Consider the following 12,925-nt stretch of genomic DNA (forward strand, 5'->3'; position numbering starts at 1 on the left):
CAGTAAAAGGATCCACCAAACCCATTACGCCAAATTCAAGGCCGCTGCTTACCTCAAAGATTATGAAACTATCATTTAGGTCTTCCAAGAATGACTTCTTCTGTAATCTTTCCTAGCACTGGTCTGTGTAAGACAGAAAACGAAAACAAGAACTTATCCATTCCTGAAAGACTTAAAAATTTAGCAGTTCTATCAATATATGGATGCTTGCAGGTTTGTATACATTTTTTTTAACACGTTTGTTTAGAAAGTACTGTCTGCATAGGCTGCTTGCTATACAAGTCTTTTTCCTCTCCTGCTTGGGCAAACTGATAGAGCAACCAAAAAGAAGGAGCTTGGTGACTCCAGAAAGTCCCTGAAAAAGGCAGAAAGAAGACTCAGTGTCACAAGACAGGGAGAGAAGAGGGCGAGGATTACTTCTTGTACACCCACCCATAATCTCTGGGCAATGGACTCCAAAGAAGTCCCACTTTCAAGAGCTGAGACAAGTCCCTTCTCCAGGTGACTGCCCCTCTTTCTCATGGGGCAGTGAAAATCAAGTGCCTTTGGCAGGATTTTTGATCCTACAAGCCAAGCATTTCTTTTCCAGGCATAGTAGTTCACAAAAGAAACTTGCAAACAAACTTGTTCAGACAGTAACTCAGAGGGAGATGGAATAGAAAGAAAATCTGGGTTGTGTCTCCCTGTTATCTACCGTGTCCCTGTAGGGAAGGTCCTTTCTGCTCAGGCTTGAAGGTTTTCAGTGGTTTGCAGTCTATATTTGCAGCAAAATCTATACAGCCCCTTCCAGATTAACAGGAAATGTTTATGATCTTTCAGCCATCACAGAGATCCCACTTCCTAATCCCTTGCTTAGGTGGTCCTTCTGAAACAGCTCTGTGAGTCTTAATACTCTCTGGAACAGATGTGGTCAGGTTATACATCACTGGTTTTACTAAAACTCCACATAGATTTTCTAAGAAATGACAAAATCCAGCTATAATTGCAGCACAAGCCAGTCTTACAGCTTTTCAGGAATACTGCAGGAAACCACCCAGCAGTCTTAGAGAAAAGGGTCAACAGCTGCTGCCAAAAACCTGCAAAGTTGAAAAATGTAGCCTTGCTATAACTTGCTATAAAATTGTAAGAAGACTCCTCAGGGATCAGATAAGTGGTCATATTATTCATCAGTCCTGGTTTATAATAATCAGTTACACAGGCATCAGTTATCACTCCAACAGCTGGAGGCTGTTGCAGCTGCAGTGCCAATGGCATTGGTGAAGTGAATGTTTTAAAAAAATAAATGCATGATACCAGACTGTACACTCACCTATGCTTCCTGCCTTTGAAGCAGAAACATTTTTTAACTACTTTCTGTTATTTTAATCTCTTTTTTTCTATTGCTTTCAATCCTGCAAAGTCACCACATCAAAAAGGGAATGAGCTGCAGATTCCAGCTTGTCTCATATCACAGCCTCTTAGGAAGTGTAAGATCATGGTTTTGCAAAAATTGCAATATATGTTGAAGGAGGGGGTCTACACCACATGGTACATTGTGGTGTAGACTGCACAAGCTGGTCACGTAACTGGAAGGAAGGTAGCTCTACCAGCACAGCGCTCTACCTGACCTAATTAGCTCTGAAACCTCTGGACCTTGACTCATCTCTCTTCACAATGCTCACCTAAGGCAAGTGTGATGATGTCTAACATGACACTGCTTTGCATTGTATAAACGTATCCTAATTTTGCTTACAGATTCTTTTTCACTAGTGATAATGAAAGGGAGAACCACGTAGAAATTATGTAGAAATTAGTCAGTGACAATGAACATGAAGAATACCTTCGTGGGGTTGTTTCAATGGTCATTTTGGTGACCTGAATATAATTTTAAAACCACACATTCTGTATGCCAGGTATTTCACCCCACTTTCTGTTGAGCTGCAGAAGTGTCTAGAGCAGCTAGAAATAGCTACTCTCCTGAGAACGGGATTTTATTGAATTTAATGACCCGTAGAGATGCAGTAGTTCAGATACTGACTGCTCCAGTCCCAGCTTGTGCAGAACAAGCAGACACCCAGAAAGTCTCCATCCCTCTGTTCTGAACTCAGCCTGAAAACTGAGCATTTTCAGAAAAGAAGAACCGTACCCTTGATTCTTGTACTAACGTTTTGCAATAGATCACACAGGAAGTGCTGTTTCCTATTTTCAGACATAGGGTTTAACTATGTGTTTGTTCACAAAGAAGGAGAAGAAGACACAGTCAGACAAAACAAGCTTGATAATCAGTAAGTAGCTATTTTTTTTTCCTTCTTTTAAGTGTAAATGTGTATATATAAATATACACTCAGTGGGAAAGTATATGTGCCCAACGACAGTGCCAGTAGAGCTACCATTCAAATAGAGGCACTACCTATAAGAACAATTGGGTCTTGTAACTAGCTTACAACTCAGGATAAGGCTAAATGTGAGAGTAGAGAATTGAACTGGACAAATGGTGTAGAAAATTATTATCTTTTTTGTACTAGAAACTTACTGGGTCTTGGTTTTGAAGCTGTTCCAGGAGGTCAGTAGCTTGAAAATGTATTTGGCTAAGGATATGAACTGACCAGATATGAAATCTTTCCCACTTAATCTAACCTCTCCAAATCTAAGCCACATCTTGCTCTATCAGATGCAGAAGGCAGATGTTCTTCATCACTATCATATCAGATGGTTTCTTTGTAATATTCAAGAATTTATTCTGTTAAAGGCATAGTTTCATTATAATGTTATGAAGGGATAAGTTATTTGGGATTGGTTCATCCTTTTTAATGTGATGTCTCTGAGCCACCACATTAGAAAACCTCAATTAGAGATCAGTTTTATGGTCAGTCATGATCTGGCTTGCAAATTTTGTTAATGAAGTTTTACATGAAAAAAATTCTTCAGTACTACACTGGAATTGTACTATTCTCACACACTAGGAGAGGTGAGCTCCTTTGCTTGGATAAATGAGACTTGCCACTTGGGTATTAGCAAAAAAGCTACAATAGCCTAAGAATATATATAACTTTTTGGTAGTATATCAAATATGCAGCTATGGCAACATTTGCTCTCATGGGACAATTGCACTGTCATTTGCCAGGAACGGTTGGCAGTGCCAGGGCAGTGGGCTTGAACTTCTCTGTGTGGAGACCCCTATTGCAATAACATGACAGGGGCATGATCCTATGACATATGTTGGCAATCTCCACTCCAAACTGTAAGCTGCCTTTTTATACTTGAGTTCATCCCCAGAATGGTTGTGACTACAACTGTTGTTTGAATTACTCTGAATTCAGTGTTTCATGTGAAGCAGTTTAAGCAGAGACACTGAAAAAAACCCTGAACAGATACTAGCACAGGACTTAGCCTACACAAAAAAAGAACCCTCTTATACATATAACCATGAATTTCCAGGAAGACATTTAATAGCTGTCTCAAGTTTCTCCTTCTCTGAGTGCTTATTTTCAGTGCTTATGCTACTCTTTTACTGTACGTTTTTTTAGGTAAGAACATCTCCTACTTCTTTTGTCTTGTAACCACATAGACTGACTCTATTTAACTGCAGAAAAGCTCAGAATTTTTGCAAGACTGTCTTTCTGGTCTTGGTGGGGAATGGAAACAACTGGATCCTGAGGGTTCTCAGAGAATTAAGCCTTTTTTTTTCCAGCTGAGAAGATATTTTTCCTTGAAAGATCTGCAGGGATGAAAAAAACTCATCAGAGGCAAGCAATTTTGAAGAGATGTTTCTAATGCTCAGCTGTTATAAAATAGGAGGTTTAATTTTGGAAGGGACTATCTTTCCTCAGTGATATCCTGGAAGAGATCCTGTGGACACGACCACATGAAAAGATGTGTTTGAGGGCAACTATCAGCTTAAGAGTCTTACATACAACATTTAATTTACACTTCAATCTTTCCCTTCAGCTTTCTTGGCAACTCAAGAAAAGTACATGCTTTTACACTTGCTCCCCAAGACGTCTTTGGTGTCTGTGGACAGTCTTTTGTGTAGTTTTGCCTGCCCACAGACTCCTTCTGGAAAGTCAAAGGCAAAGTTAAAGAGATAGAGCTGTTACCACGAAACATTGGGCATCTCTCTTGCAACACCTGCTATCAGGATATAGGGTATTATTTTTTCATTTAAATTTCAGTTTTATTCTGTGCTCCATTGTACTTCTCTCTCTTCATAAAGTGCCCTAGATGCTGCTGACACATAATTTTAAGCTGACTACAAGTCATTAAGCAATTTCTTTCTCTGTATGACAAACACCGCCATTTGTGAAAAGGAGGAGAGTGAGGGCAGGGGGAGTAGCGCTGTGTTACCCATTCACGCATTTCAAAAGAGAAACCTTGTCTTAGACCATAAAAGGGGAAAGGGAACGTTGGGGGTCACTCAGTTTTGAGATAAGCAGCTCCATTAATGCATGGATGCTCTTCTAACTTGTGGTCATGAAATGTTCTGATTTCTGTGACGAAACTCTGTCCAAATCCCTATTAGGGCACAGCAGACTCATTGAGCTGTGACAACTGCCATCTCTGAATAAGTCAGTGTGGCAACTCAGGAGCCTCTTTGCTTGAAGTACTCTAAAATGGAAATGTCTGATAGTCATGCCAGCACCTGGACACTTCTATAGCTGAAGGTGACATACTACAGATAATAGGTAACACTCAAGAGCCAGCAATGCTTCCCTCAAGCAGCCGAAATATAGAAATCTGAAAAGACATGATTCAGACCTATATCCTCATTACAAGAATCTCTGATGTTGCCATAAGTGCAGCTTTGCTACATTTATTTTGGCTCACAAAATTACAATTAATAAGAAAATAAAACTTTCTCCCATCCAAGCTATAACCCCATTTTCTCTGCAGGAACTTTGATGATTGGACTAGATGATCTGAAAGGTCCCTTCCAACCTACATGATTCTATGATTCTAACTCTTTCCCAGGACGTAGGCATTTGGCCCAGGGCTTGGTCACACTTCACTGTACCCAACATCCTGGAGACTCAGAACATGACCAGTCCTCCAAGGGGAAATGAGAGTAGCCTCTTATTGGACTATTCATATATTTAGATGCTTTTGCATGATAAGCATACAGGACAAATTAGAAGGGAAGGAAGGCACCAAAGAGAAAGTTCTCCTTCTCTTATATTACTCCCTTAGGTTTGACTCAGTTGCTCGCTTTTGCAGAAATCATCCAGAATTTCTGCTAGCAATTAAAACTACCCTGTGCATGCAGAAACTGGGTGTGTAGGCAGATCGGTGGGCACTGACGGCTGCATGCAGTCCATAAAGTAAATGAGAAAGCCCCATAAATGAAAATCATTAAGACTTCTTGAATATCCATTTGTAATTTTGGAAGAAAAATAAGAGAGAAATAAGCTAAATAATCACAAGTTCCCAAATCAGAATCTCTTAGAAGAGGCCAATTATATCTGCAGCACAAGAGCAGAGTTAAACGTGGAGATTTCTTTGCCAGGACATCCATTTCTGAAGGTTCATGCCTAGATAATTTTAGAGCAAAACAGACTTCTTGTCAAGGGCTACAGCTTGTACAGAAGATGTTCTTTTCTGAATGAAAATTGGAAAAATGCTTAAAGATAAATTTAAAAAAAAAATAAAATGAAATGCAAACAGTAGTTTCCAACAGAATTTGTTAGCCAGATCAGTTTTCTAGAGCTCTTTGTGATTAATATTGCTTGTGTGCAAAGGCTAGAGAATTTTTTAGAAAGCATTTCAGAAAACATTTTTAATATTTTGTGCATGTTGTGAAGAGGAGGACCTGACTTCTATCCCATGCAAATGGTCAGATATTTCCCATCAGGTCATAGGCAGTAAACAAAATACCCACAGTACATGCTGTCTTTCTAGGCTGGCATCAATTTATCCCAGGAGATAAGATTTGGAAAGCAAAGGAGACAAATCTGTAAGGAATCGGTTACCTTTAGTTCTGTTACTCTCACAATTATTTCCTGTTGTTTTTAAATCTCAGCATAAGTTCCAAACTAAATAAAAAAAATTAATTACTTTCTTTGCATACAAATACAAAGATCCAACCAGGCTAAGTGTGCTAGGGGAGGCTTAGGTTGGATATTAGGAAATATTTCTTCACTGAAAGGGTTATCAAGCACTGGAACAGGCTGCTCAGGGAAGTGGTTGAGTCATCACCCCTGAAGGTATTTCGAAGACATGTAGATGCGGTGCTTAGGGACATGATTTAGTGGTGGATTGGTAGTGTCAGGATTATGGTAGGACTCAATGATCTTAAGGGTTCTTTCCAACCTAAATGATTCTATGATTCTACAATTCTATGATTCTATACAGATATTAGTCTATATATATGTATGTATATATGTACTTATACTTGTGCATATACACACAGAAATTTTTTTAACACTGCGTAATCAATAACATTTGTTCAAGAAGATTTTTGGTTTTTATATATATATACACACACTGAGATAAAAGCAAGATTAAAACTAGGACCTCTGGATCCTGAAAGGTCTGTAATTAGGTATCAGGAAATAATCCTTTTCTCAAAACAGCTGAGTAAGCTGACATGAACATAAGACACTTCAGGATTCACATGCTACAGCTCAGAAAGCCCCAACATTAAACCAAACTAAGGTTCTACTATAAAGCAGACCGGGGGTCTGCCCCTGTGTCACCCTAGCCATGGGCTGAGTTTCTTCAGTTACATTTAGTCTCACAGAAATCAAGTGCAGAGAGGATGAAGTGGTGGTTTTGAGAATGTGGTCTCTGCAAAAGACGTCTGCAATCACACAGGGTAGACTTTGCCATTGAAAAAAGGGCATGGCAGGCCTGTCAGCAGGAAAGGAGCAAACATTGCCGCGCTACTGGGAGCGGTCAGGGATCACAGAGGAAGCTGGGGCAGTCTGTTGCCTTTGTCAAGACAACAGGCATCAAGTGGCCAGCAAAATGCAGATTTCAAAACCACCAACCTGCTATGAATGGCCACCCACCTGCCGTGAAGTGCCTGACAAGAGCAATCATGATAACACAGGAAGACAGAGCGGCCCTTGTACCAGACAGCAAAGAGCTCTATCTGAGTGGCTACCAATCATATTGATTTTACTTCCCCACTAAGTGACCGGAAAGCACACTTGGTCCCTCTGACACGTCTCCACAAAATCCTCTTCCTGGCTACTCACAGGACATGCAGGAATTGCTCCATTTTCCCCAGGGGTCTGTGAGGAGATGGGTCTCCTCAACTTTTCAGAGACCAAATTGCACAAACATATGCTGCTGCATCTGTTTGGTCCTCTCGGTCCTATCAGGGACTTGGCGAAGGGTTTGGCGATGGGAGGGGCTGACATCAAAGTCACAAGCCTTTATCTGCTCCCACTCGAACAAAACTTGCCTGAGGGCTTTCACAGCTCTGCTGCTCACTTAGCTCCCAGGCTGTGACTCCTTCATGCAAGAGAAGCCCGCTCCCTCCAACAGTCCCCGAAACAAAACTGGAGGGACAGGGAGTTTGGGCAACTCTTGCACTTCTTCAATTCCAATGTCACCTCACTGGAAACACTGGCTAACGGAGGACGGAGGACAATATCAAACAACCGCAGCACGTGAAGAACTGTTAGTGCACACTCCTGGCAGTGGCCATATTTGCCTTTGCCTTTGTGTCCCCTCCAAGACACTGAGCCAATCTGAACTTTCGAGTTCCTGAATCACAGCTGATAAACAGCTACTGAAACAAGGAATCAAAACCTCTTTCATCCCCAAGCACTGGGGAGGTCCTTCAATAGTCAGGAAGATGCCACAACAGATACAGGTCTCCCAGGCCACCCTGAGAGCAACTGTCATCTTTTATGCCATTTGCCAAGGTATTTGTCTATCTGTTCTTTCTACAGGACTGTGCACCATTTTCATTCCAGACCTACCCTAGACCAGCACACTTCCATGGCCTACGCATGACCCAGACTCTGTGAAGGACACAGCGTTAACCCATTTTAACCCAGACCAACGCTGCCAACTTCCTGCTCTGCAACACCCAGGAGAGCAGGTCCACCAGGCAGGTATGTTTAGTACTGTGCAAAGGTCGTTTCTACACCTTCAGTGACCTGATTCTCAGCAAACAGAGCTAGCAATAACCATAATAAAACCCTGCTTATGTGTGGTAACGCCGCATACAGCTCTATGCCTTTTGCCTGTACTTAGCTTGTTATGTGCAAGTTATGGAGGTAGTATCAAAGTGGGGCTAGAGGTTGAGAAAATGGATTTTTACTCCCCGCTCTGTTACCGTTTTGCTGTTTAACCTGTACCAAATCAAGAAGATAAAATGTTTCAGATGTAGTTATTGATGCCTGGTTTGAACAGCTTACACCTCCTCCTTGGGGTATCTCTTCAGATCCTGATGAACTATACTTGGGTTTTGCTGGGAACTTTGCAGAACACATTCAGCTCTGCAGACTTTAATATTTTGTGTAAATATTAATTATTAATAACAATCATGTTAAGTGGCTCCCAGGAAATCATGAACGACCTAAACAAGTGGCACTCAGTTTGTTTTACCCATGTCAGAAGCCTTTGCAAGCACTGGTTGACACCTTGCCAGTGCTTGCTCCTCCTTGGGCGAGGGCTACAGTACAGGCTGGCACCGTGAGAAGGTGGCCGGGTCCCAAGGAGAAGCATGGCTACGCTCTGTGTGCCAGCCACTAGGCTTGCCTGTTGCTGCCTTGCTGGCTGGCTCCACCCCTTGGGAAAGCCACGGTTGAGCACAACAGCCCCAAACTACCCACTGCTCCAGTTAAATTTACCTTTCCTCTGCTCCCAGTTGGGTCATGCAGCTGGCAGGCTCTACCGAGGAGGAAAAATGCACCAGGCAGCGTACACGTAGGAAATGACACACAGTGCACCTCCAACGTGCAGCAACTTGACCTCGCACGTATACAGATGGGTTTCCTGGGAGCTCCACAAGTTCATTTTGCTTCCATATCTTGATGCAGTAATGCTGATGTGCTCAACAGCAAAAAGCATTCCAGATGAGAACATTAGTGTGTTTCATTCCCCTCACTGCCAAGCTTGGAGTTTCCTCTAGTTTAACATTCTTTTCTTCCTTCCCAGACTAACACACCATGGAAAACCAAACCATAGACTCAGCTGACTGGTCACTGACAACAGAATTTGACTACGGCGATTCAGCACCATGCTCAGGAACTGAGGAGAAGCACCTTGCAGCAAACCTTTTGCCACCGCTTTATTCTTTGGTCGTGATATTTGGCTTCATAGGCAACATGCTCGTTGTCCTTATCCTGGTAAAATACAAGAGACTGAAGAGTATGACGGACATCTACCTGCTCAATTTGGCAATTTCTGATTTGCTGTTTGTATTTTCTCTCCCTTTTTGGGCTTATTATGCTGCTCATGACTGGATTTTTGGGGAGGCACTGTGTAGAATTCTTTCAGGTGTCTACCTCCTTGGCTTCTACAGCGGCATTTTTTTCATAATCCTGTTGACTCTAGACAGGTATCTGGCCATAGTGCATGCGGTATTCGCTTTAAAAGCTAGGACAGTTACCTATGGCATCCTCACCAGTGCTGTCACTTGGGCTGTTGCTATATTTGCTTCTGTTCCTGGCATGGTATTTCACAAAACTCAAAAGGAAAGTTCACGTTATACTTGCAGTGCTCATTATCCAAGTGATACCACAATAAATTGGAAGTACTCCTTTATTTTAAAGATGAACATTCTGGGACTTATTGTTCCGATGCTTATTATGATTTTCAGTTACTCACAAATTCTAAAAACCTTACTGAGATGCAAGAATGAGAAAAAACAGAAGGCAGTCAGACTTATTTTCGTGATCATGATTTTTTACTTCATCTTCTGGACACCATTCCATATTTCTTCTTTTTTGCATACATTTCAAGGTTCACTTTTCAACTCAAATTGTGAAATCAAAAGTCAACTGGAGAAAGCAATTCAAGTGACAGAAACAGTATCAATGATCCACTGTTGTATCAATCCTGTGATCTATGCATTTGTTGGCGAAAAATTTAGGAAATATCTTTATGCCTTTTTCCGAAAGCATGTTGCAGCCCACCTCTGCAAGAAATGTCCAAATCTTTATCGTGAAAAATTAGAAAGAGTTAGTTCCACGTTCACACCATCCACTGCAGAGCATGACATCTCTACTGGACTGTAAAAATACATCAAAATATTAGTAAATGTTGCATCACTCGCTTTGCCTTAAGGACTGCCTGGCATTATTTAAGATCTTCATATCAACCGCTACTGAAAACTGTATGACCTTCAATTCTCTTCATTAACTGTTCCCTGGGGTTAGAGCGTTGTCCCTTCTTGAACTAAGAGAATCCGTGAGTTCTCCAGCAAACATTAACACCATAGCTGGATCACATCAAGACTCGAACGGGGCCCAGAAGAGTATGATTCTGTTTCTTGACCCAAGTTCTATCCGATCAACAAATGTGAGTGAGATTTACCTAGGGGAAACACAGTATTGAAGAGACTAAAAAGTAATATGTCATCTCACAAAAGCCGTTTACTGTTATGTGAACATTTTAAGATAAACACTGGGAGGAAACTTTGAGGACTGATGCGCCTGTTTAAGAATCAGTGAATACCAGGTTGGAAGGGACCTCAGGGATCATCTGGTCCAACCTGTCTGGGCAAAAGCATGGTCTAGACAAGAGCAAAAGCATGGACCATGTTTAGTGTTCAACATGAATGGAACACCTTTTGAAAGTGATTCTTTCTGCAACATGGTCAGGCATTTGATAGGGGGAGGCTTTTAGTTTTCTTCTTCCCTGACCCTTATTTTCCCTATATGAATAAAAGATGTTTCCATAAAAAGGAATTTGAGAATGAATATGAGACATATTAAGATAATATCTCTCCTCTGATGGGAGAGTTGACTGACCTTTATTTCACTAGGGCCATTTAACCCGAGGATTTATCTGTTAGCTAAGACAGTAGTCATTTTTAAACATAATCCTTTTGACTATAGGCTGAGTTATAGTATTTTTATTTTAGTTCTTTAATTTTATGCCTGCCATATCACTGTTCGGTTGTTAACATTTTACAAAGTGGGATTTTAGTAGGCAACACCGTGATTTTTGTGGTTGCAATTTTGCAAGTAACTGCGCATACCAAGTCTACTGACTGCACAACCAGACAACGTTGCACTCCCAAAAAACATGAGCTTGTTTATGACAAATCATATCCCTCCAAGGAAAACAGCTCTTAACCAATAAAAGCACATCAGCAAAGATCTGCAAGGCCAGAATGAAAATTACCTTGGTGTATGGTATGCAATATTCTGTATGAAAAAAATACCAGGATCCTCTGAAGCATTTTGGAGACCGTAAGTACAGCACTGAGTGGAGGCCTCCCTAGCTCTGGACACATAAATCATGGTAGAGGAAGACTTTACATGGCAGAGGCAGTAAGTGTGTCAGGCTTGGCTGCTGCATGAGAAAAATATGCTCTTGACATACACAGTAAGTCTGATGTTTGGGATACACTTCTAGGCAGACCATAGCCTTGGAACTGCAAAAGCAGCCAGCTGCAGAGGAGACATATCTGCTCCGCCTTCCCAGGAGAAGAGTGCCCACAGCCAACTGATGCCTCAATTAGAACTGCATGCTAATTGAAGACTTGAGTCCATTAGTCTACTGGTGTCCTATGGCCATACATTTATGCCGTTATTAGGAGTCTTTCTGGAAAAAAAAAGTGGTATTCTAGGGACATGACGTTAGCAAAGAAGAGGAGGGAGGGACATAGTGGAGAATTTCTTGCTTCAAACTGTAAGGAAGTGCAGGTGAGCGCTGCAAGTGAACTGTCCTGCTTTTTTTCCCTATTTACTACAAAGGGCACTACTCATGCATGTAATGCCTTGCTCATGGAAAGCTGGAAGGTCAGGTTCAACTAGCCTCCAGGCCACGTAAGGACACAAGAGGGGATTCCACACAACTTAACATGAGGCATGAGATTCAGATGCTTAAATTAACAGCAAATCTCTTCAAGGTCCCTCAGTAGTCAGCAGAGAAAAAGAGATGCCCGAGTCAGAAGCAGACCTATAATTTAAATGGCCTCTGGGGAAGTTCACCTATCTAACTTTAGAAGGAACCTGGAAAAGCCAGGCTTTTAAATTAAGTATCAGATGCCTTAATCTAGGTGGTGCAAATACTCTTCCCCCTCTAGCCTTATAACATCAAGGTACAGCTTCTATTAGTTGTTAGCTTTTATCCTATCAGCTATTATAATCTGTCCACTACCTTTTGAGGTTAATAGCCACAAACAGACTAAAGAAAAGACAAAAAACTATCCTCACAGCAAACCTTCTTCCTTGGAAATAGTATTTTTCCTTTCTTTTGTACTTTTTTACTGCACTAAAGTGGAAGCACCTTTTTAATATTAAAGCATAAATTAGTTCAGTGTGATACAAATCCTGCTGTAACCATGGTATTTCTACTGCTGTGTTTCATTTTAAATTCTTGTCATATTATTTTTTTCCTGTTTTCATGTTAATGCAGTGAAATTAATAAAATCTGTGTCTGAAATACAATGTATACCAGTAGCCCATGTTCTCCTCTGTAAGCAAAATGGCATCAGCTCTGCTCTCAGAATGCAGGTTGCAAAAAGATGCAACCGTGGATTGAAACACTCACAACACCACACTCCAGCAAAAGAAACCAAACTGATCAAGCGGAGAACTGTCTGCCCAGTCCAGAAGCTACTGTAGCTGGCACAGCTTTTATCCACCCACAAGCTTGTGAAGAGTGCATTATAATAGCTTTGGGAAAACTCTGGGGCCACAGATTTTAGATGGATTAAATTTGGAGAAACAGGGCTGTGTATGTTATAAATAGGGGAAGAGGAGAAATAAAGGAGGGCAATAAAAGATTGTACTTTATTCATATTGGGATAAAGACAGGATTC

At 41.2% G+C, this 12,925-nt stretch overlaps 1 protein-coding gene across 3 annotated transcripts; it reads left to right on the forward strand.

Moving 5' to 3' along the window:
* The first annotated feature begins 2,185 nt into the window (after positions 1-2,185).
* LOC141466487 (C-C chemokine receptor type 2-like) lies at positions 2,186-12,554 on the forward strand. Of its 3 annotated transcripts, none has more exons than XM_074150442.1 (3): positions 2,186-2,264; positions 7,899-8,039; positions 9,088-12,537. In XM_074150442.1, the coding sequence occupies exon 3, from the start codon at positions 9,099-9,101 to the stop codon at positions 10,167-10,169; it is 1,071 nt and encodes a 356-aa protein (XP_074006543.1). In that variant the 5' UTR covers positions 2,186-2,264; positions 7,899-8,039; positions 9,088-9,098; the 3' UTR covers positions 10,170-12,537. The 3 variants fall into 3 exon arrangements, 2 of the variants coding, with proteins under 2 accessions (XP_074006543.1, XP_074006545.1); XR_012463308.1 differs by having other exon boundaries at positions 2,212-2,264; positions 7,875-8,039; positions 9,088-12,554; XM_074150444.1 differs by lacking the exon at positions 2,186-2,264 and having other exon boundaries at positions 7,875-8,039; positions 9,088-12,543.
* The last annotated feature ends 371 nt before the right edge of the window (positions 12,555-12,925 follow it).

The sequence above is a fragment of the Numenius arquata genome, chromosome 7, assembly GCF_964106895.1.
Source record: "Numenius arquata chromosome 7, bNumArq3.hap1.1, whole genome shotgun sequence".
Classification (NCBI taxonomy): domain Eukaryota; kingdom Metazoa; phylum Chordata; class Aves; order Charadriiformes; family Scolopacidae; genus Numenius; species Numenius arquata.